Genomic DNA, 24816 nt, shown 5'->3' with positions numbered 1-24816 from the left:
TGGAATTAATTAAAATATAATTAATCCATTCCAGCACTCCAAAACCACCCTAAAATAAGTTTTTATGGGTTTTAAAATGGAAAAGGTGTAGTTACAAAGAAAATAGCAATTATAAATACATAATAAAAGAGAATGCAAAAGAAATATGCAAGCTAGTTTTATTAATTGAATTACCTTAAAGATGGATCAATTTGTGTGCAAGGAAGATAATGGAGTTGGGAAGAGGAGAATTATTGTTTGGAAGGAGCATCACCTTCCATCAAGACTTCAGGAAGAACAATTTCTGGCGTTTTCTCTCACACTTCACTTAATTTAGGCTTTTTTAACACACTTTCTTCACTTGTCACACTTGCAAGTGGTTTCAATAGAAACCTAGGAAGAGAAGTCTGCTTTGTCCTGCTTTCAAAATCTTACGAAAATGTGCCAGAGCAGTGTCATTAAATAAAGCAGCCGCACGACCTGCAGATGCTTTTTCAGGATGATCCTTTTTCTATAAATTCAGAAACATACTGCCACTTTGCCAACACTGCTTTGATGTCACTGATAGAGATAGCCTTCTCTGCTACATTGTCCTCCTCTGGAGACCAATCTCTCCCACTGCACCCAAATGCTGCTACTCCTGGAGCTGCAGGAGTTCATCTGTCATCAGCTCTCCTGAGTGTTCCTTGATGAGATCGTTAATGTCCCCATCATCAACCTCAAAGCCCATGGGCTTGCCAATGATGATGATGATGAGGAGGAGGAGGAGGAGGAGGAGGAGGAGTAGGAGGAGGAGGAGGAGGAGGAGGAGGGGGGATGGTATTGTTGCTTAGTCCCAGCTCAACTCACGCATCATCAAGTCTCATCGATTTAAACGTTAGAATAAAAAGAGTTACCCAACCCACCTCATGACCTGAATCATGACACTCTTAATTAAACATGACTATGTTAATTATCTTAATAAGTCAATCTCACAATTTTACACTGTCACATATAGTTCTGTCCCTCTGCCAACATGCATTGGTACAAGAATTAGTTAACCCTAGTGTTGGTTGTATTTCATCTTATTCCATTTGTGGTTTTTATTTAATTCAATCATTGACTGTGACCATGCTGGAGCAATACCGTAAAAGGTTTAGCTCAGTGGTTCCCAAAGTGGGTGGTATTGACCCTTTGTGAGCTGTGGAAAGTTGAAGAAAAGTAGGGCAATAATGGGGTTGTGATTCATGTAAAAAGTGGGGTGATAATGGGGTAGTGATTCAGGTAAAAACAACAAAATAACGGGTTCATTAGATTCAGTTTTATTCGTGAAATACAGTTGCTTTGAATTTGCTTTAGAAAGAAGTCTATGTTTGTGATAGTTAGTTAGGGTGAAGGTGCCAGGAATGTTTCCTGGGTGTCAAGTGGGTGGCAGACTGAAATAGTTTGGAAACCACTGGTTTAGCTGAACAGATTGACCCCCACCACTTTTTTAAATGTCTGGTATTTATTTTATTGGTCTCTTTTACCAAACCACTAAGCTGCAGAGATGTAAACAAGCCAACACAGTTGTCATGTGGCTGGTGGGATGGTGGGGGACAAACTTAAATGCAAAGACACATGTGCATGCATATATGAATATATATATATATATATATATATATATATATATACAAACATGCAGTTTCTGTCTATCAAAATTCAAATTCACTCACAGGACAATTGTTGGCTCAGAGCTATAGTAGACATAGCCCAAGATGTTGCACAAATGAACTAAACTCAAAACCTCTCTCCCTCTCACTCTTTGTCTAACTCTCTCTTTCACACCCTCTCTCTCACACACTCTCTGTTTCTCTCTCTCTTTGTATATATATATTTCTATATATATATATATACACACACACAGAGGCATGCATATATATATATATATATATATATATATATATATATATACATACATATATATATATATATATATATATATATATATATATATATATATATATATATATATATATATATATATATATATATATATATATATATATATACACATATATACATCTGTATATGTGTGTGTGTGTCCTTGGTTTTGGTAATAAAATTTCACAATGTGTTTGCTGTTTGGTTGTGTATTTTTCCATGCTTAAATTTTAAGGTCTTCTTTATATAAATTGGAAATAAAATAAAAATTGAATAATTATTAAAAAAGTTATTAAACATTGAAACCCCTTCGTTACTTCTGGGCCACCCTGTATTAACATTTTATCTGATGAATTATCACCATTATCTTTCATATGTATATATATTTTCAGTTAATTACATTTTTCTACATGCTAACTGAAGAGCTTCATTATTGGGGCTTAAGTATCGCTCAAACAACCTTAGCCATACAACACAGTGTAGCACCAAAATTAACACTTGATAATCTCTTATTTGAGGAACCTGTGTTTTTAAGATATAAACATTTGGATAACAATCTCTATAACAAACATACCACAGTTCAACCATTGTAATTATCACAGTTTTATTGTCTTAAATTTTTTTTTTAATGGAAGGATACATTGGATAACATAGCCCAAGATACACAGTCTCACACTGAAATAGAATGGTTCTAGGTATAGGTTTATTTGATATGGGCTGATATGGGGTCAAACAACAACAACAACCAAATAATTTGATGTGACCAAATCAACATAGTAGCCATTTTATAACTGTGTGGTCTTGAATTTAAAATAAAGTCTGATACAGACTTTAGTGTCAATGTGATGAGCGACATGCCAGGAATATTTACATTTTATGTGCATGTAACTATCAGAGAATCTGGTTATGTAAGCAATGCAGTACTTCAGGAAGCTGTTACCAAATGACAGCAAACTGTTTTCTATTACCTATATATGCACACTAATAAAACTACAATTCTGTTATTTGTTTTCAAACCAACCTTAAAATGTTTGTTGTTTCATTAATTACCATTTATCTCTTTTTATCTGTATTTCTTTTTAAAGGATTTTGCCCTCGTGAATTAGCAAAATCTCAAAGCCTGGAGAAGAAGATATTATCAAGAAAGCTTAGTCGACCATCAAATGCAGTCATTACTACCAGTTCTTCCTGCCATTCTAATGTTGTTCCAAAGACTCCCTGCACGGATGTTATCGATCTCAAATCTTTTAGAGTAGGCAGTGAAGTTCCACATATTACAACACAGTCATGGAATTTACCTACAGGAAACAGCTTTACAACTTACTCTAAACCTTTACCTGCAGTACCAAAGGTAACACATACATAAAATAACACAAACTTACAAACTAAATACTGACTTACATTTTTTTCTACAACATTTTTCCATCAAAATAACATTTCATATTCCATCGTTTCATATTCTGACAAAGACTAATTGCACCTTATCTGAGTAAAGAGAAAATATCTTTTACATCAGTGGACTTCCTTGTGTAAATAATCATTGACTCTAAAAAATACTGTTTCAGAGAATCTGTAATCCACATTACATTATCATAAGTCCTTTACATTATTGTACTTCTTTATGATTGCATCATTTCATTCGCTTTTGTTACTTTATTACAAAACTGTCACACAAACTACCAAATCTATTATGATAATAATGCAGTATTCAAACAAAATTTCCTGAAGTATTTTTACCAATATAAAAAAAAAGGCTTTGTGAACAACAATATAAATTAAACAAAAAGCTAAATTTTGGAAGGTTATAAATTCTATGCCAACACATTAACAAAAAAATTATAAAAAAAGACAGATGAGCAGGAAATATGGATGGATAGCATGCATTATTTTGTGGATGGATGTTCATGAATCGGATCTGACTGATAAACCATTCAACAATGAAATCATCTTTAGGAGACAACCAAAAATATGGTCTGTTGCCATATTACATTGTCAGTTCTTTTCTGCCACATAAAATCAGAAAATTAAGATATTTGATTTGATTCTGGAAGATACCTCAATATTCTTTGGTCAGGTTAACAAATAATTCATCATTCATTCACAGGGTTAAAAAGTGACATCCATTTACACAGTGACAAGCATTTTTTTTTTCTTTTCTAAATTGTGAAATACACGATTTGTACAGATGACTCTAATTATTTGGCATTTTATCAAATTGATTTGTGAGTTTAAGGTCAGCAGAGGTTTATTTCCCTAATCCTGTTTATATATTTATTTATTTCTGTTTGTTTATTTTTTTTTTTTTTTAAGGACTGTTACTTGTACTGTATAAAATGCCATTGGGAATGCCAATCTCAGACAGGAAAATTTAATGACTAATGCTGGAATTACATGCAATGCATACATTTTTTTCTCTCCTTTCAAACATTTACCATCAAATGAATTAATAATATCTTAACTTCTGTTATGTACTAGAGTTGAATTTCATTCTTCTGTTTTATACCAAAATGCTTTACCTGTAAGTCAAAGATCAAACTTCATCATATATGATATTGTCTTCAAAAAAAAAAAAAATGCATTTTGTTCCAAATGAAACCACAAGCAGAAAACTAAGATACGATGTATTGACAAAATATTGACATTTTCAAAAGTGTGATTTACCACAGTCTTGGAAATAATACACAATGCTGTTTGAAAGATAGATGCAATGAATAAATATATTACAAAAAAAAAAAAAGAAAAAGAAAAAATTTGTAATTTTCTCGCATTCTGTAATTCAGTAGCTTTCAGTAAAATCATTCTCTGAAATCTTTTATAACATCAGAAATATAACTGAAGAACTTTCCAAAAAGAAGAAAAAGAAAAAAAAAAAAAAAGTAAAAGTAATAATATTGATAAAATAAAAAATAACAAAAAAGCAGTTGAACAACTCTATGTACTTTTATGGAATACTACACTAGCAGAATGCTGATTAAGCAGAGAATTGCCTTTAATTGTATATCAATAAATTTGCTGAAGCACCCCTCTGAGATATATGATTTACATGAGAACTGTTTAGGAGAGAATATGTAAAGATTTTGTACAGATAATTTGTTTTAATAAATTGAATGCAACGATTCACCAGGTTCTCGGATACGAATTGTTGATTTTTTTTACTCTAATTCTTCTATTTATTCATTTATATATTTATATATTTATTCATTTCATCATCATCATCATTATTATTATTATTATTATTATTATTATTATTATTATTATTATTATTATTATTAGTTTCCATTGTTAGGTATTGGTGTATATGTTTGATGTTTGATGCGTGATTCTGTTATTTACTGTTACAGGAAACGTCAGCTTATTTATATTATCTATATTATCTATATATTTATTTATTTATTTATTTATTTACTTATCTGTCTCTTTTTTTTTTTATTTATGTTATATCACATTTGTGAACAATAGCATCCTTCATTACAGGTTTCCAACAAGCATACAAAAGCACACACTTGGCTGTAAAGTTGTAGTTAAGAAGTTCGCCCAACAACCACCACATGGTCCTGGCTGTTGTTCCACTGTGTAGCGTTTTGTGCAAATACCTTAAACCAACTTACGCCTCATGACTGAAATTCATAGATGAAAACTGTGCAGAACACTATCATACACACATGCACGTGTGTGTGTGTGTGTGTGTGCTTTTCTCTATATCTGTCTTTATATTGAGAGTGAAAAAAACAACTGCATTTGGGTTTATCTTTTATCTTTTATTTGTTTCAGTCATTAGACTACAGCCATGCTGGAGCACCACCTGGAAGAATTTTTATTTCAGTGAATCAACCCCAGTATTTATTATTTTTTCCTCTTTTTTTAAGCCTTGTACTTATTCTATTGGTCACTTTTGCCAAACTCTTGCTAAGTTACAGGGGATGTAAACATCAACACTCATCAAGCAGGGCAGGGGAACAAACAGAGACACAAACACAAATGCATACACATACATACAAACACACGACAGGCTTCTTTCAGTTTCCCTCAGCTAAATAAACTCACAAGGCTTTGGTCAACCTAAGGCTACAGTAGAAGACACTTGCCCAAGGTGCCACACAGTAGGACTGAATCTGGAACCATATGGTTGGGAAGCAAGCTTCATACCACACAACCATTGACAAATAATGGGTAATGGATAAAGATCCCCTTCAGTCATGAATGACCATGGGATTGCACCTAGAAAATTTCTCTCCAAGGCACAAGTCTGGGCAAAGTTGTTTATGAAAGACCATCAGTTGTCCATGCATACCAGCCTGATGTTGTCCAAGGGAAAGGCAAAGGGGGATACAACTTGGCACTAGTGATGTTGCAAATCATTTCTGCAGTTAAGTAAACTGGAACATCATCATCATCATCGTTTAACATCCACTTTCCATGCTCGCATGGGTTGGACGATTTGACTGAGGACTGGTGAAACCAGATGGCTACACCAGGCTCCAATCTGATTTGGCAGAGTTTCTACACCTGGATGCCCTTCCTAACGCCAACCACTCCGAGAGTGTAGTGGGTGCTTTTACATGCCACGTCCTGTTCAAGAACACGACACATAACCTGGTCCAGGAATCAAACTCACTACCTCATAATTGTAAGCCCAACACCCTGACCACTAAGCCATGCCCCTTCACCGTTGACAAATACACATTAATAAAAGTACCAAACTTAGAAAATAAGTACTGGAATTGATATATTTGACCAAATCCCTTCCTGACAGTACTCCAGTATGACCACAAACCAGTGACTTGAACAAATCAAAAAAAAGTAAGCTCATCACTGATTTACCCAATTTCCAATGGCCAGAGTGACAAAGAAACAAACATCACAGAAGAGAATTTTTTTTTATTGAAAAGCACCAGTTAATTGGTTTTTCTCTGTCATGTGTATATCTTTTAATGATAAGCATCAGCAAACGATATTAGCATGCATAAATTTTTAACATTATTAACATTATCATCATCATCATCCCTTTTTAACATGCTTTGTTTTTTTCTGCTTGCATGGTTTAGATAGATGCATTTTTTTGTATTATTTTAAACTTGATTCTGTCATTGGATTGTGGTCATACTGGGACACATCTTGAATTGTTTTTTGTTTTTTTTCCTTTGGTAAAGCATTCACTCATTACAAGGTCCTTAGATCACTAAAAATGTAAGAGCTACTAGAATAAAAAGAACACTAGACAGAAGTCAATAGGTGACGATGTACATTAGACTTAAAAGACCGGAGGTCATATTGAAGAGGAAAACATGACTGTGGAAGGGAATTTGAGTTGCGAGGAAAGAAACTGGTACTGTAAGGTGCTTTCCAACACTTAGGAGGTTGCACAGTATATTGATGAAAACTGGATGGAAGTCTAGTTGATTGCTGATAAGTTCTTAAAGGAGGAACCAAGGAAGAGAGTTCAGCTGAACAATGTCAATGAAAATACTTATAGAAAAGAGACCATGAAGCCACACGACAATGACGAAAGAGTGAATCCAATTTAGAAGATAGATCAGGACCAATAGCATTACAAATAAGGCATTGAATGTTTAGTCAAACAAATCGACCTCGGTACTTTTTCTTTTTTAATCCGGCACTTATTCTATCAGTTTCTTTTGCTGAACTGCTAAGTTATGGGGATGTAAACAAACCAATGTTGGTTGTTAAGTGATGGGGGTGGCGACACACTCACACACACACACACACACACATAAACACACATAGCGTTTAGCTTTTATCTTTTACTGTTACAATCATTAGACTGTGGCCATGCTGGTGACTGCCTTTAAGAATTTTAGTCAAACAAATCAATCCCATTTATTGTTTTAATGCTTACTGTTTATTCTATCAGTCTCTTTTGCCAAACCACCAAGCTATGGGGACAAACAAATCAACACCAGTTGTCAAAGGTTGTTTTCTCTCTCTCTCTCTCTCTCCATTTTCTTTTTCCTCTCATCCCTTCCTGTCGAAGAGCATAGGTTCAAAACATCAAAGACTTACATCCTTCCTGAGCATCAAAATAATATGCCTGTTTGTTGTTCCTTCACCTGCCTTTGTTTTTTTGCTCACTGTACATTTGAATCATATATATATATATATATATATATATATATATATATATATATATATATATAATAATAATAATAATAATAATAATAATAATAATAATAATAATAGGGATAAAAATCCAAATTTACAGGTAAAATCTCAATTAAATTCAATTTATTAAAAATTAAAATATATATATATGTATATAATATGCATATAAGAGGGATGACCACTAAGTGGACATCCAATATGCTAGATGTAGACTCCATATGATCTGACCACTAAGAAAAGATTGTTCTCAAGAAAATTCAGCAAACACCAGAACGTAAGCGAGCAAGACAAATGAAAAGATACAAAATATAATGATTGGATGTCCACTTAGTGGTCATCCCTCTTATATGTATGTAACATACATATACTACTATATTAGTAGTGGAAAGTACTGATGGTGGAAACTCTAACATTTAAAATGGTGCAGTCTAATAGTATCCAGCACATATTTCCTTTCATGTGGGCAGGATTCAAAAAGTACATGTTATATTAAAAACATAAATATGTTCAAATTTTTCAATGTTATTATTATTATTATTATTCAGGTCACTGCCTGGAATCGAACTCGGAATTTTGGGGTTAGTAGCCTGCGCTCTTAACCACTACACCACGGGCATATGGTGTAGTGGTTAAAAGCGCAGGCTACCAACCCCAAGATTCCAAGTTTGATTCCAGGCAGTGACCTGAATAATAATAATAATAATAATAATAATAATAATAATAATAATAATAATAATGTTCAAATTTGTTCACTATTATTTAGGGATATTTCTTTATTAGTGCTTATCAAATACATACCATTGTTAGGTAATGATCTGGGGAGGAAGTACTCAATACAAATGTAGAGTGCAGTAGTTTATTTAAGCCAGTCCTGTGGGCTGTTACTCTACAGTTTTCATGGAATGTAATTGCTTCTTTAGACAAGTCAAACTGAACAAAAAAATCATTACACTGCATTGGCTGTGGAAGCAGTGCAGAAAGAAAGAAAAAATGCATACTAATAGCAATGCAATGGTAACTGACATAATTTAAAATGAAAAATTCAAGCAAAACACAGTGGAAAGCTAAAAAAGAATTCAAACACAAGATTTATGAGCTAGTAAACCTATCATTGTAACCATTCCACAATATCACCAAATAAGGATATAATACAGTTTCAAAACTACAGCTACCTTAAGACTCAAACACATGTGTGTGTTTGTGTGTGTGGGGGGGGGGGGGTGATACATAGTGTGAACAATGTTGTAAGTTTCCAAAAGGATAACGATAGGTTAACTGCATTTCCAGTTAAAGAAGTTATAAAAGAGTGAATACCAGTGCAACACAGGTATAAATACAAGGTATTTTTGTCTGCATGCACCAGTTGTTTAGATTTTCTCATTGCTGTGTATATCTTTCTCTGCTATACACTATATATATATATATGTATCTATGCATTTATGCATATGTATATACACATTATCTGTCTATCTGTCTGTCTGTATGTATGTACATATGTCTGTATGTATGTATATACGTCTGTATGTATGTATGCATGTACATACATACTTATTTATGTATGCATGCATGTATGCATGCATGTATGCATGTATTCATACCTTCATATGCATACATGCATGGAAAACTGGCAGTCAGCGACTATTGGCTGTAAAGTGCCATGCCCACAATATATTGCTGCACAGAGGACTTTCAGCTGTGCAGCGAAATCTAGCACTTGCAGGGTAAAATCACAATTGCTGCAATCTCTCAGGAAGATGCAGAACACTTGGTGGGAGGATCTTGCTCGTGATGTTCAGGCTACTGCTGATGCAAATGACAGCAAGAAGCTTTACCATCTTATGAAGCAAGTTTATGGGTCTAAGAGCTCCACATCAGCTCCTTTGCTTTCCAAGGAGTCTTCTACTCTATTTACTAAATCAACAGAAATCACAGGTCACTGGATTGAACACTTCTCTGAACTCCTAAACTATGAATCAGTTGTGGATGAAAATGCAGTGTGTAAATGTATGTATATTTGACTGTAAATGGTTGTTGTAGGGAATTAGTAATAGTGGTACACTCCTCCCATATGACAACTAGAATTCCTGACAAATGGAATAACCTAGTCACTATAAGTAAAGAGAAGTACATGAAGTATCAGTGTATGTAGTAGGTAGTCAGAGATAGTAGTGTCTTTGCTGGTTTTACTAGGATTATAACAATGGTGATGAGAACTTAAACAACTCATCAAGAATTTATAAACTCTACAAGGAATTAACAACTCACAACGAATTAACAACTCGCGAGAAGTTTACAAACTCATAAAGTATTGTTGTGTGAATTTTATGAAAAAAAAAAAATTTGTTGGCAGTTTTGCTTGAGTTACAAAAACAGCAACAACAACAACAATTACTATTACAGCAACAAATTTGCAATTACTGAAGTCGTCAAGAAAGTCAGAAAAAATGTTCTTGACAGACTATGTTGCAAACTCCATAACAGAGTTCAAATACGAACCTGACAAAACATACTACAGAAGATATGAGCAAATCTTCAAGAAAGAATGTAAAGATTGAGATGATGAGATGAAAACAAGCTTAATCTTGAGAAAACTGGCAGCAACAAAACATGAACGATACAGTAATTATGTACTCATAAGAAAACCTTCAGACATAAACTTTAACGACACAATAGATATATTGTGTAAAATTCTCAGTGAAAAAAGTTCATTGTTCAACACAAGCTAGAAGTGGTTGAACATAAAGAAAAACAATGACAAGAACTACATCACATATGCTGATAGAGTAAACAGAGAATGCAAGAAGTTTAAACTAGATGAATTAATGCCAGATATGTTCAAATGCCTTACTGCCAAAAAGAATGCAGAAGTTAGTACTAGAATTCTTGCAAAGCTGGAACAAGAGAGCGCTAAGAAAGTCGAATAAGGAAGTCACAGATGAGGTAGCTCTGCAACTATTCTTAAGAGTGTACCATGTGAAACAAAACTGAATGCACCAGCAGGTAGCTCACCAGCAGAGCTGATGTTTGCAAAGAAAGTAAAATCAGTCTTTGATAAATTGCTACCTGACAAGAAAAGAAAAAGTGCTAGGGATGAGATAGCTAGATTCTTTAAAGTTGATGAAAGGGTGTATATGAGGGCATACAAGAATGGAAAGTAGAGCTGAGAAGATGGCATAATTACCAAATGCATAGGTAAAATGATGTATTGGGTAAAAAGTAGAAAAGGTATACAAAAGAGACACAGGAACCAACTGGAAAAGAAATTTGTGGAAAGTGAACCAAAGAAGTTGGAGGAACCGATGGAATGGTTGTGTGACACATTCCAAGTACCAACGTCACATAGGTGGTTGAACCCAGGCATATAAGTGAAAGGAAAAGAAAACACAGAGGGCCTGAAAACAAATGCCAAGTGCACAAAATATTAAATTGTATGAAAAAATAACTTTAAAATGAGAGGTGGGGGTGAATAAAAAAAAATCATTAAATAAAATGACATTTCCAAAGAAAAGCTTAAAAGGGGGGATGTCATAGGGAATTAGTAATAATAGTACACCCCTCTTACATGTCGAATGGAATAACCTAGACACTATAAGTAAAGAGAACTATATGAAGTACCAAAGCACATAGTTAGGTGATCATAGATAGTCATGTCTTTGCTGGTTTTACTAAGTATACTGTATACCAAAGTGGGTGTTATAACAATCCAACATCTTAAGGATTATAACAATGATGCAGGAGTGGCTGTGTGGTAAGTAGCTTGCTTACCAACCACATGGTTCCAGGTTCAGTCCTACTGCATGGCACCTTGGGCAAGTGTCTTTTACTATAGCCTCGGGCTGACCAAAGCCTTGTGAGTGGATTTGGTAGATGGAAACTGAAAGAAGCCCGTCGTATATATGTATATATATGTATGTATGTGTGTGTATATGTTTGTGTGTCTGTGTTTGTCCCCCCAACATCCCTTGACAACCAATGCTGGTGTGTTTACGTCCCCATAACTTAGTGGTTCAGCAAAAGAGACCGATAAAATAAATACTAAGCTTACAAAGAATAAGTCCTGGGTCGATTTGCTTGACTAAAGGCGGTGCTCCAGCATGGCCACTACCAAATGACTGAAACAAGTAAAAGAGTAAAAGAGTAATGACGTATGCATCTGTATGTGTCTGTGTGTCTTTCAAGTGAATTTGTGATTGTCTGTGCGTTCCTACTTCTGTATCCATATATGAAGTCCCCCAGAACCAGTGTCATCCAAGCATTATTTAAACTGTTCTTTTCCTTACAGTATATATTATCAATGCTAGATCAGGTGAGGTCAAGTAAGGTCAGGTTAGTACAGAAATGTCTACAGTGATTATTAATAGCTAAGGTCGACTTTAACTTTCATCCTTTTGGGGTCGATAAAATAAGTAGCAGTTGTGTACTGGGGTTGATGTAATTGACAATCCCCTCCCACAAATTTCAGGACTTGTGCCTATGGTAGAAAGACTTATTATTATAGGTGGTGAGCTGGCAGAATTGTTAGCATGCTGGGCAAAATGCTTAGCAGTATTTCGTCTACCACTACATTCTAAGTTCAAATTATGCTGAGGTCAGCTTTGCTTTTCATCCTTTCGGGGTCGATAAATTAAGTACCAATGAAATACTAGTCCCCTCCCCCACAACTGCAGGCCTTGTGCCTTTAGTAGAAAGGATTATTATTATTATTATTATTATTATTATTATTATTATTATTATTATCATTATTGCTAAGGCAGTGAACTGCCAGAATCATTACAACGCCAGGCAAAAATGCTAAGCGGTATTTCGTCTGATGCTACATTCTGTTCTGAGTTCAAATTCCACCAAGGTCGACTTTGCCTTTCATCCTTTCAGGTTGATAAATTAAGTACCAGTGAAACACTGGAGGTCAATGTAATCGACTAGCCCCCTCTCCCCAAATTTCAGGCCTTGTGCCTATAGTAGAAAGGATTATTATTATTATTATTAAAGCAGCGAGCTGGCAGAACCATAGCATGCAGGGCGAAATGCTAAGCGGTATTTCATCTGGTGCTACGTTCTGAGTTCAAATTTTGCCGTGCTTGACTTTGCCGTTCATCCTTTCGGGGGTCAATAAATTAAGTATTAGTGAAACACAGTGGTTGATGTAGTTGACCCATCCCCTCCCCGCAAAATAGCTGCCCTTGTGGCAAAATTTGAAACCATTATTATTATTATTATTATTATTATTATTTTATGTTTGACTTTTGCTTTGCATTTGTACAAGTTGGATCCAAGTCTCACCCAGAGACCTCAAGAGACAACAAGTTAGAAGTTTCATGTAGGTGTTATGCCTAGGGTACCATATATTTGGATTTGTACAGTTTTGTTCTAGTGAATGTTTAAGAAAGCATAAGAAAATTATGTGTTTGTTTTAAAGTTTGAGATCACATAGACAGTATTTTACGTAGGATATGGGCTGCTCCCATGAGTACTATCTTTTGAACTTCAGCCATTTTGGGGTTTCCTGGTATCTGAGCTAGGTAGTAATCAGCCCGTTTCGCTGTCATTCCCAGGGCACCTATGACAATAGGTATTGTTTCCGTCTTCAGATTCCACATTTTGCTAATTTCTATTTCAAGATCTTTATATTTGCTCATATTATTATTATTATTATTAATAATAATAATATTATTATTATTATTATGGTGAACTAACAGAATCATTTGGACGTCAAGCAAAATGCTTAGCAAAATATTCAGCACGCCTTAGAACCATGTGCCACCAAATACAGAATATTTAAAAAGAAGACATGCGAGTCTCGTAAAAGTTGCCTCCCTTTATTCCCATTGCCGCTTTTTTTGGGGGGGGATTGTGTGTGTTGTTCCTTGACGAGTGAAAATAAAGCGAATCAGAATAACATTTTGAGAACCTATTTACAAGTTACAGTTTTAATTATTTTATTTTCTCCTCTCCTACTTCTCTTTAATGTCCTTGAGGAAAAGCATATCTTTTGCAATTAATAATTAGCAATCTCTCTTCGAATCACTTAAACTATATGATTATTTTAGAGAGAATAATAAAAATCTCCTTAGTATACACTCTAATAAAGAAATGTTCTATGCTGTGGAGGGGGTGGGGAACTTTTCCAGTAATGGGATTGAACTGCAATCAAATCTGAGATGAGAAAAAAAAATAATGAATCATTAAGTTTACAAATTCGTAGCTGTATATATAACATATTTAATTACTATTTTGGTCTAAAAGTTTTAAGCAATTCATTTTTCATAAGGGCTCTTAAGACACTTTACCAGAGGGCATTTCAAATTTGAAAATAGGTGGAATTACAAAAACTGAAAATAAAAAGTATTCTTCTTTTCTTGTTTCTTTTTTTTTTCTTTTTTTTTTTTACTGGCTGTTTTTCTGTGAAGTTTTTCTGAGACGGCTTCATTTCTGTGACTTCTTTCCATGGGTGTATTCTGTGACATTTTTGAGTGACCTTTTTTATGTGACTTTTTCCATGACCTTTTTCAGTGACTGCTTTTTATGACATTTTTCAGTGACCTCTTTTCTGTGACTTTTTCCATGACCTTTTTCAGCGACTGCTTTTTATGACATTTTTCAGTGACCTCTTTTCTGTGACTTTTTCCATGACCTTATATCTATGACTGTTTTCTGACCTTTTGCAGTGAAATTTTTAAGTGTTCGTTTTTCTGTGACCATTTTTCTGTTATTTTTTATTTCCACGATTTTAGTCTAGGGCATATTTTCATGTGATTCTTTTCTGAGATATTTTTCCTTCAATTTCTTTACTGTGACATATTTCAATAACAATCCTCAGTAATATTTTTCAGTAACATTTTTCCTCTGACTTATCTATAACATTTGCTGGTAAAATTTTACCTTTGAAACATTTTTCCTATGCTGTTTTTTTCTGTAATGATTTTCTGTTGTTTACCCTGCAGATTCAAAATAGTTAACACATAAATGAATGGGTTCATGATGAAAGAAGTAAAGTTAAAAGTGAGTTGTAATTGAATCAACCTCAGTAATTTCCTCCTGTATCATAAAAATAAATGCCAGTGTTAAGGCAAACAGCTACATCCATAAGTCACTCAGATTGGCCACAATGTTATTTACATAAAATCCCAATTCCTTTGTTTTTCCTTTGTTTTAGTTTGAGTTAGTTAAGTGTCCAGCTAAGATATCGCTCCATGTTGTTGTTGTTGTTTGGTCCCAAATCTGATCAAGCAATCCTATGATGATAAAGGGTGTTTCAGCAAGAACCATCACATCATTTTTAAGGTTATATGGGACAGCATTCTCTAATGTTTCTTTTCATTCTAAAAATAATAAGGTGTGATTTAACAGAGATTTAGTTGCTATTTCTAGGAATTCAAGCAATCATGTAATAGCCCCCTTCTATATCTAGTTATCAAAGATCAGGGTATCAAACATACAACCCACAAGTTGGATCTTGCTTCAACCAATGAAAAAGAAGCTTCTGAATTAGCTTAGTAAAATATGTGACCTATTTCTCCCTTTTGCATATTCTCATCTGACCCATGCAGACGTAGAAAAATAGACATTAAAAGGACTATGATGATAAGGATGATAATGGTCACTACAACGGATGCTCTTGGTATGAACAAATATTAAAAGGTTTTGCAACTGAAACAGAGCAAGCTTTCTATCAAACATTGGTCTTTTCAAGATCTCATTCTAAGGACCTACTTGACTTACTTGATAGAACTTATACATATATATAAATATACATACATACATACATACATACATACATACATACATATATATATATATATATATATATATATATATATATATATATAAATTTAATAATGAGGGTAGAAATTGATATTAATCAATTAAAACCAGTGGCCTAGCATATTTAAAAAATCCGAAGATTAAAATTATATTACATACAAAATTAAGAGGAATGACCACCAAAAGTGGACTCCTATATGCTAGAAATATATGTCAAATCACCTAACCATGAAGAGTATGTTCTCAAAAAACTGAATTTTTTTCTTGAGAACATACTCTTCGTGGTTAGGTGATTTGACATCTATTTCTAGCATATAGGAGTCCACTTTTGGTGGTCATTCCTCTTAATTTTGTATGTAATATATATATATATATATATATATATATATATATATATATATCGTCAGTAGTTCACATACCTGAAAAAGAGGCTCACTCTAAAACATTAGTAATATATTTGGAAGGTTGTTTGTTATAGCCGATCGGAGAGTGGTGGTAGTTGCTTTCACAGCTATAAAGCTCCTTAGCTGGGTAGGTAACTCATCAGACTCAAGTGGCCAGAGGCACATAACCTCTCTACAACTGGGAGGAGAAAAACGTCATGATCAGTTAATTTTATATGCAAACAAATATATACAAGACGACCCTGGCACGTAGGGTTTCAGGCAGGACAGGGTTGTCTCCCTTACATTGATATTTTCTATATACAAATTGGTGTTCGTCTATACATGCACACACGCACATTATATACTGTTGTGTCTGGGGAGAGTCATTTTCTTATTGTGCCTTAAGATTTAACACACGCACCGGTAAAATTTCCACTTATTTTTCTTTTTATTTTTCTAAAATTTTCGTTGCGTCTTGCAACCTTTTCAATAGTCTTGGCTGTCCCTTATTTACGCTGCGTTCTTTTTTTGCTTTTGTTTGTTTTTGCGCATGTGTGTGTCTCAGTGTGTGTGTATGTATGCATGCATGTATGTGTGCATGTGTGTGTATGTATGCATGCATGTATGTGTGTGTATGCATGTCTGTGTGTGTGTACATATGTATATATGCATGTATGTGTGTGTATGCATATATGTATGTATGTGTGTGCGTTTGCATGTATGTATGTATGTATGTATGTATGTATTCTGCATATTCCTGTGTTTGTGTGTTTTTATGTATGTGTGTGTGTGCATGTCTGTATATGTATGTATATACCTCTGTCTCCTTGTGTGTGCATGTCTGAGTGTGTGTGTGTGTGTGTGTGTGTGTGTGTGTGTGTGTGTGTGTGTGTGTGTGTGTGCGTGTGTGTGTGTGCGTGTGTGTGTGTTTTGCTGCTATGTACCATGTTTGTATGTATGGGTGCACATCTCCATATTTGTGGACATGTGTCTTTGTGTGAAGTAAAGTGTGTGTGTATATGTGGTCATGTGTTTCAGTCTCTATTTGCGTATGTGGTTGTCTGTTCATATACCCTATGTACCTACCCGTCTGTATGTAGACCTGTTTGTTTACATATACATACATGTGCATGCACACACCCACATACACAGACATACATACATATATCTGCATAAAAGCCCATTAACTGTTCTACTCTACCTGTGTAAAATGTGGGTATGAGGGTGTGAGGTAATCTTCCAGTTTAGGGAGGTAAAAAAAGTAAATAAAAATACAAGGGAAATAACTTAACGTCTTACTAGTATTATCCGTACTCTCCTCACCCCCCCCCCCCCTTCCTTTGCGAGCGCGCATTTTTTTCTTCATATTCGTTCACAGCAAGTTGTTTTACACCTATTACACTATTTTTTTATTTATTTTTGAGCTTGGGTCAAACGCTTTAGTTTGACCGTTATTTCCCTATACTGGAAGATTACCATAAGTTGTTGTGCAGCCGGTACTATGATATTCAATCACGTGTGTGATTTATTTATAAACAGCTAAAAAAAAAATACACATTTCAGAGTAGTACGGATAATACTAGTAAGACGTTAAGTTATTTCCCTTGTGTTTTTATTTACTTTTTTTTTTACCTCTCTAAACTGGAAGATTACCGGGGTATGATATCTATGTATATTTCCTATTTAGTATTGGGGAAGTTTCATTTATAAGGACGTACTCCCGTATTTGTCTTAGAGTTGGGTCTGTTGTGGCTCCCTTAAAAACAAGAACTTTCAGCTTCCCGTCGCATGTGCTGAGGGATAACGCAAAGGGAGAGATATACATTATACACGGAGAAAGTCTCGAAAAGTTTCGAATAATAGAAATTGTCCGTGTAATTAATTAGTGGCGAGAATTCCCTCAATGGCAGTTCAGAATTTAAAAATAAATTGGCAAGGGAAGCAACTCCGATAAAAAAATTTTTTAATGTTATTTACTCAGTAAAGTGTAAATGGGAGCGGATTTTGTGTTTAAGTAAACTAGTGAAAGTAACGGACATGTTTGAATTCTATTAGCCCTCCTCAGCCTAGAATACTCTATTCAATCATCAAGACATAGATTTGCTCAATGTAGGCAAAAAAAAATTTAATAGGGATGTTGATTATGAATTTCAACAATATGGCCGAGCATTCAGCATGCTAATAATACATTTTGCGTTATTAATATGTACACATTTAATACAGTCAGTTGATAAACTTTGATTAACTGAGATTACCGATGCGATTAGTAGAGGAAACTTCCTGTAGAAGTGTTTAGAACCTGGAAAACAAAAAGCAAGGGAAATTACTCTGCTAATACCTGCAATCCAAATGTTTGATAAAATTAAAGCTGAAACAGGAAATTTAATGGATTGTTCCTGGTATTAAAAACCAGGTTACTTCTGACTTATAATCGAAGGCATTCCAGCTGTGATCGTTCCACTTTTTAAAACCATAATGTGTCTTATATTTCATTAACTAATATGTCTTTCCATTTTTTATGATGTATGAGTCGGCTTTCAAAGAAATTTTACTGATATTTCTAGCAGGTTGGACGACCACATAGAAACTCTTATATTTTCATACCTTTTTTGAGTTAAGGCAGTGTCCATCCAGTCTGATAACTTACCATTGCTTCCAAAGGCAGCTATCACACTATTCCCTTCTTTGCCAGATTTTCTAAGTTCATCTGCTCCTTTCCAAGTTTATCCACTCCTTTCTAATTTCTCCACCTTTTTCTAACATTTATCCAACCCTTTCCAAGTGTATCACACTCTATCAAACACTTTGTATTTTATTCCTTTGAAATATTGATTTCAAATTTTAGCCCAAGGCCAGCGGTTTTGGAGGAGGGGCAAAGTTGATTAAATCAACCCCAGCATTCAAGTGGTACTTATTTTATCAGCCCTAAATGGGATGAAAGGCAGAGCCGACTTCAGCAGAAAAAAAATCTTTCAGGGTTTCCCTGTTTCTGTGGCATATATATTTTCCCTCTGGATGGGATACCTATCCCTTGCAGGATTACTCATTTTCGTCAGCTCAGTGTACTAAAGCAACAAGAAAAATTTATGAAATACCAATAAGTTTAATAATACTGTGAGGAATAGAATGCCTAAAGTTTTGAACTGCCAGGCAGGACTCCATATCAAAAGCAATGAGTAAACAAAATTCTATATTTAGAGGAAATGGTAATTGTCATGTTTGGGACTGAGAGTTTTCTAGTGAAGAAGGGTTCACACAAGTGTGTTGACAGAATCTGGTAGAATGTGACACAGCAGTATGATAGATATTAGACAAGACAATGTAGTAAGTTGTTGTTTAACCCCAGGTCAGCTTTACTAAAACAGGCTTACAGTACTAAAGATGTATTGAAGCAGTCACATTTTTTTTTTTTGGTATGGCTGTGTGGTAAGAAGTTAGCTTACCAACTACATAGTTCTGGGTTCAGTCCCACTGCAAGTCCCCTTGCAGTCCCACTGCAAGTCTTGCACTATAGCCTTGGGATAACTAGAATCTTGTGAATGGATTTGGAAGACAGAAACTGGAAGAATTCCCTCGTGCATGTGCATGCATGTGTGTGTGTGTGCAGGGGGCGATGCATGTACGTGTGTGTATGCATGTATGTATGTGTGTATATATGTATATAGCTATGTATGTGTGCATGTATGTATATAGCTATGTATATGTGTGTCATGTTTGTCCACCACCACCACCTGACAACCAGTGTTGGTTCATTTGCATCCCCATAATGATTCAGAAAAAGGAGATTACACTTTAAAAACAAATATGCTGATCTTTTTTTTTTTTACTAAGCCATTTAAGATGATGCCCCAGCATGGCCATAGTCCAATCACTGAAACAAAAGAAAAACGATATTGTGTAACAGTACCCCACAATTTTTTTAACTGTTCAGTCATCAGATAGAAGGGGGCAACTTCCAACACCCTTTATCTTCAGAATATTTTCAGAATATCTCAAATTTATGAGAACAAGGACTTAAGTTATTCTCAAACCAAAGGTCTAGCCTGAATGGACATGTAACAATGAATTCTGCTAAAGATACCCTCGGACCAATTGGTAGTTTTAAACTGAGTAAGAAATTATCTACCACCCAGGAACTTGGAATGCAAAACAGCTGGAACAGATACTACAAGAAATCTCATCTGATAGTCTAATAATTCTGCCGATCAACCAAACTGAAATAGCATTTTACTTTATCAACACAAAAAACATGAAAGGTAAAGATGACCTCTGCAGGATTTTAATGAAGGTGGTGAGATATGGAACAAAGAAGAATTTGGGCTAACAGCTCTACCAACTTGCTACGGTTATTTGTTCTGCTTTAAAGCAGTAGTATATGTTTTGAGCAATATTTGGCTGCTATTTCTTGAAGACTGTATGCCCCTGTAAAGGCTCTGTCTGTATCTTTTATCTTTTACTTTTTTCTTTCATTTGACTATGGCCATGCTGGGGCACTGCCTTGAAGAATATTTAGTCAAATGTATCGACCCCAGTGCTTATTTAAAAAAGAAAACCTGATACTTATTCTATCAATCTCTTTTGCTGAACTACTGGTTAACGTAGACAAGTAGACATGGGAACATACCCACACCAGCATCAGTTGTCAAGTGATAGCAGTGGAGGTAACAGCCACAGACTCAAAGACAAACACACACACACACACACACACACACACACACACACACACAATAGGCTTATTTCATTTTCGATCTACAAAATCCACTCACAAGGCTTTGATCAACTTGAGACTATAATAGAAGACCCTTGCCCAAGGTTCCACATGGTGGGACTGAACTCCGAACCATGTGGTTGAGATGCAGGCTTCTTACCACACAGCCACGCTTGTGCCTATATGGTGATAACTTAGTATCTTTATTTTGGGAAAAAGAGAAAACATTATAGTAGTAACGACAAAAACACGGAAATTGATGTTGGATCATTATTTGACAGGAGTACTGATGAGGGAAAATTCATATATTAAATAGATAACTTTATTTTCAAAAGCTGTCTAGAATGAATGGTTATATGTAGAGTGGGTTCCTTCTCTGTTGTGGAGACATCACTTTATGAAGGTTTGTCACTGTTTCGAAAAAGTAAGAAATTCAGTATAGAAGTTTTTCTTATTCTGTCTATCTATCTATCTATCTATCTATCTATCTATCTCTTTTTTATTATTACGTTTGTAGAAATAAATAATCTTGTATTTTTCTATTATTCAATTGATTTTTAATTATAGTTAAATAAACGTCTTTAGCTTTAAATAGTATAGCTTTAACTATTACACCGGTTAAATATGTACTACTTTTATCTTCATTATTATTTTAAACTTAAACTTCGTTCAAATTGTATTTAAAACAATGATAATTTAAAACAATGATAATTTAAAACAATGATAATTTATGTAAGATGTTTTTTGTATATAATATACATGTTATTATAATGGATGAAGGGATGATTATTGAATGGTTATTATTTTGATATTATGATATTTTTAATAATTTTTCTATCTTTATATAATAAGTATTTCATATTAATTCATTTGGTACTTATTGTTGGTTGAGATATATATATCTAATTATTGTTCTACTTACGATCTGACGATTAGCTATATTTTTGAATAGAATTTATTTTCGATAATTTCAATTGATTTTAATCGATTTAAATTTCCTTTCTATTTGAAAATTAGTTATGAAACACGTGTAATCTTTTTATTATATCTATCTTATGATATTTACTTTACTTTATATTATACTCATTTATTGTGCTTTTAATTATTAATTTTTCTATATGTGATAGTGAATTTTCATCGATGAGTTCTTGAAACTTGGTTATTTTCCCTAAAACTATATATTTTATATATATATATATATATATATATATATATATATATATATATATATATATATATATATATATATATATATATATATATATATATATATATATATGTATGTATATATATACATATATATATATACATATATTTGTATGTATATATGTGTGTGCATATGTTTGTATGCATGTATGTATACATGTATGTATACATGTATGTATACATGTATGTATGTGTGTGTGTGTATAAGTATATGTTTATTTGTACATGTGTACATGTATATATACATATGTACAAGCACACATATATTTATACACACACACACGCACACACACACACGCACACACACACACACTCTCTCTCTCACACACACAAGAAATCCTAGCATTGTGGTGTGAAAATAAAATTTTTTTTTCTTCCTTCCTTTCATTAGTTGTGTTACCATCAAAGTCTATATCCTCATGTGGTGTGACAAGGGTAAGTTAACCGGCTGGAGTCCAGGCTGCTCATTGATTACAACTGGAAATTTCAGTATAGGAGATTAACGTGACCTTTTTAGGAGTTTATCCATAATTTGTCATATTTACTATGTTGCCTTGGCTATATCTGTGTGTGTGTGTGTGTGTGTGTGTGTGTGTGTGTGTGTGTGTGTGTGTGTGTGTGTACAAGAGGTGCTGAAAAGTTCCTGGCTTTGAGTAAAAGAAAATGCAAGAGGATCCATTAATTACATACACACATGTGCATCTTTTATCTTTATCTTTTTATCATTTTATATTCTACTTGTTTCAGTCATTGAACTGCAGGCATGGAGGGGCATTGCATCAAAGGATTTCGTGGGACAAAGCAACTCAACCCCAGGACTAATTTTTGTTAAGTTTGGTACTTACTCTATTCTTCTCTTTTGCCAAACTGCTAAGTTATGGGGATATAAACAAACCAACACTAGTTGTCAAGTGGTGGGAAGGGACAAACAGAAATACATACGTACATACATACATACATACATACACATACACACACACACATGCCTAAATACATACATACATACATACATACATACATATCACCCACATCATAAGCAGTTGTCTGATAATGTCATCATGGTATTATCAACCGATGAGACATGATGTTGTAGTTAGGACACTCTATCATAAAATCTGTCGGGAGGATAACACTGAGGACAAAAAAATAAGAACCCACAGTTTGGTAGAAGTCATAGCCACTCATGATAAAAAGGAGTGCTCGTGGAATGTCCCAGCAAGACCTCAATAAAATGTAAGCACAACAGACCTGATATAATGATTTGGGATAGGGAAGAGAAAATGTGCATAGTTGTGGAAATTAGCTGCCTAGCAGATGTTAACATAAAGCTGAAGATCAGTGAAAAAGAGAATGCTTACTCTGTGCTATTGAGAAACCTGCAGTCACTCTATCCAGATTACAAGTTCAGGTTTATACCTTTAATTATTGGGGCCCTCAGATATGTAACAAACTGCCTAAATACCAATCTTGAGAAATTAGGCTTCTCAAAACCAGAAAGGAGAAAGCTAATTCAAAGACTACAGATCCAATCCATCACTGCAACTGTAAAAATATGTAAAATTTTCCAGAAGATTATTATTTAAATATATATGAGCATGTCTAGATATGTAACTATATGCATGAGAATACATACATGCATACATACATACATACATACCCTGTTGTTGATGTTGAAATTCCAATGAAGGAGCCTTGGACATAGGTTAGAAACCAACTCTTTCTCTATTGGCAAGAAATCTTGAAATAAAACTAAACAATAACATACATGCATATATATGTAAAATACATACACTCATATGCATATGTATATGTATATATGTATATATGTATATGTGTATATGTATATGTGTATATGTGAATGTATAAAATGGAACTGCTTTGTGAGTATGATTGTTTCAAAGTCAATCTCAACCTAGATGAGGCACACTCTGGAGTTTGCAGAGAGACAACCCAGAGGAGCTGGAAAAACCCCAAGACAACCAATCATGGTATTTATTGTGGAACACTGAAGTGGTGAGGTACAAGATTATGTAAAGTTTCTATATTGGTTACATAATTATGACGGTAATTTCTATAAGGCATTGAAAACCAAACTTGTTTTCTGTATGCTAGTATAATTTTATACTTAGATATATATATATATATATATATATATATATATATATATATATATATATATATATATATATATATATATATATATATATATATATATATACTGTTGTGTCTGGGGAGAGTCCTTTTCTTATTGTGCCTTGAAATTTAACACACTCACCGGTAAAATTTCCACTTATTTTTCTTTTTTTTATTTTCCTAAAATTTTCGTTGCATCTTGCATCCTTATCAATAGTCTTGACTCAAGACTATTGATAAGGTTGCAGACTGATGATATTAATACAGTTAATGTTCATAAGTTGGTGCCTTTATAAGATAATGATTAGATAATTTAATTAAGTTGGTGTGGTACTACTGTATAACATACTGACTAACCAATTAAACTGATGAGATAATATTGTATGATATACCAACCAATTAAATAGATTGACGAAGTTCTATTGTATAACATTCCAACTAACCAATTGTTTGGATGGTGATGTACTATTTTATGACATTCTAACCAACCAATTAATTGGTTAATAAAGTTCTATTGTATGACATTCTAACTAATTAATTAATTAGGTTGATGGTTATTATTGTACAACATACTAATTAACCAATTAATTAAATTGATGAAGCAGTAATGTATGACACACC

At 33.9% G+C, this 24816-nt stretch overlaps 1 protein-coding gene across 3 annotated transcripts in view; it reads left to right on the top strand.

Moving 5' to 3' along the window:
- The window catches only part of LOC106872386 (protocadherin-18), a 117130-nt gene extending 112116 nt beyond the window's left edge, over positions 1-5014 (top strand). For all 3 annotated transcript variants that reach the window (XR_008265539.2, XM_014919372.3, XM_014919373.3), the window contains one exon: positions 2967-5014. Coding sequence is in view for 2 of the 3 variants with exons in the window: in XM_014919372.3 (XP_014774858.2) it covers positions 2967-3247 (281 nt within the window). In the remaining variant the exon portion in view is untranslated. The remainder of the gene's footprint in view (positions 1-2966) is intronic.
- The last annotated feature ends 19802 nt before the right edge of the window (positions 5015-24816 follow it).

Source organism: Octopus bimaculoides, chromosome 14 (genome assembly GCF_046866305.1).
Source record: "Octopus bimaculoides isolate indiv1 chromosome 14, ASM4686630v1, whole genome shotgun sequence".
Classification (NCBI taxonomy): Eukaryota; Metazoa; Mollusca; class Cephalopoda; order Octopoda; family Octopodidae; genus Octopus; species Octopus bimaculoides.
Note: the sequence above shows the minus strand (reverse complement) of the source record. Positions and strands in the feature narration are given on the sequence as shown.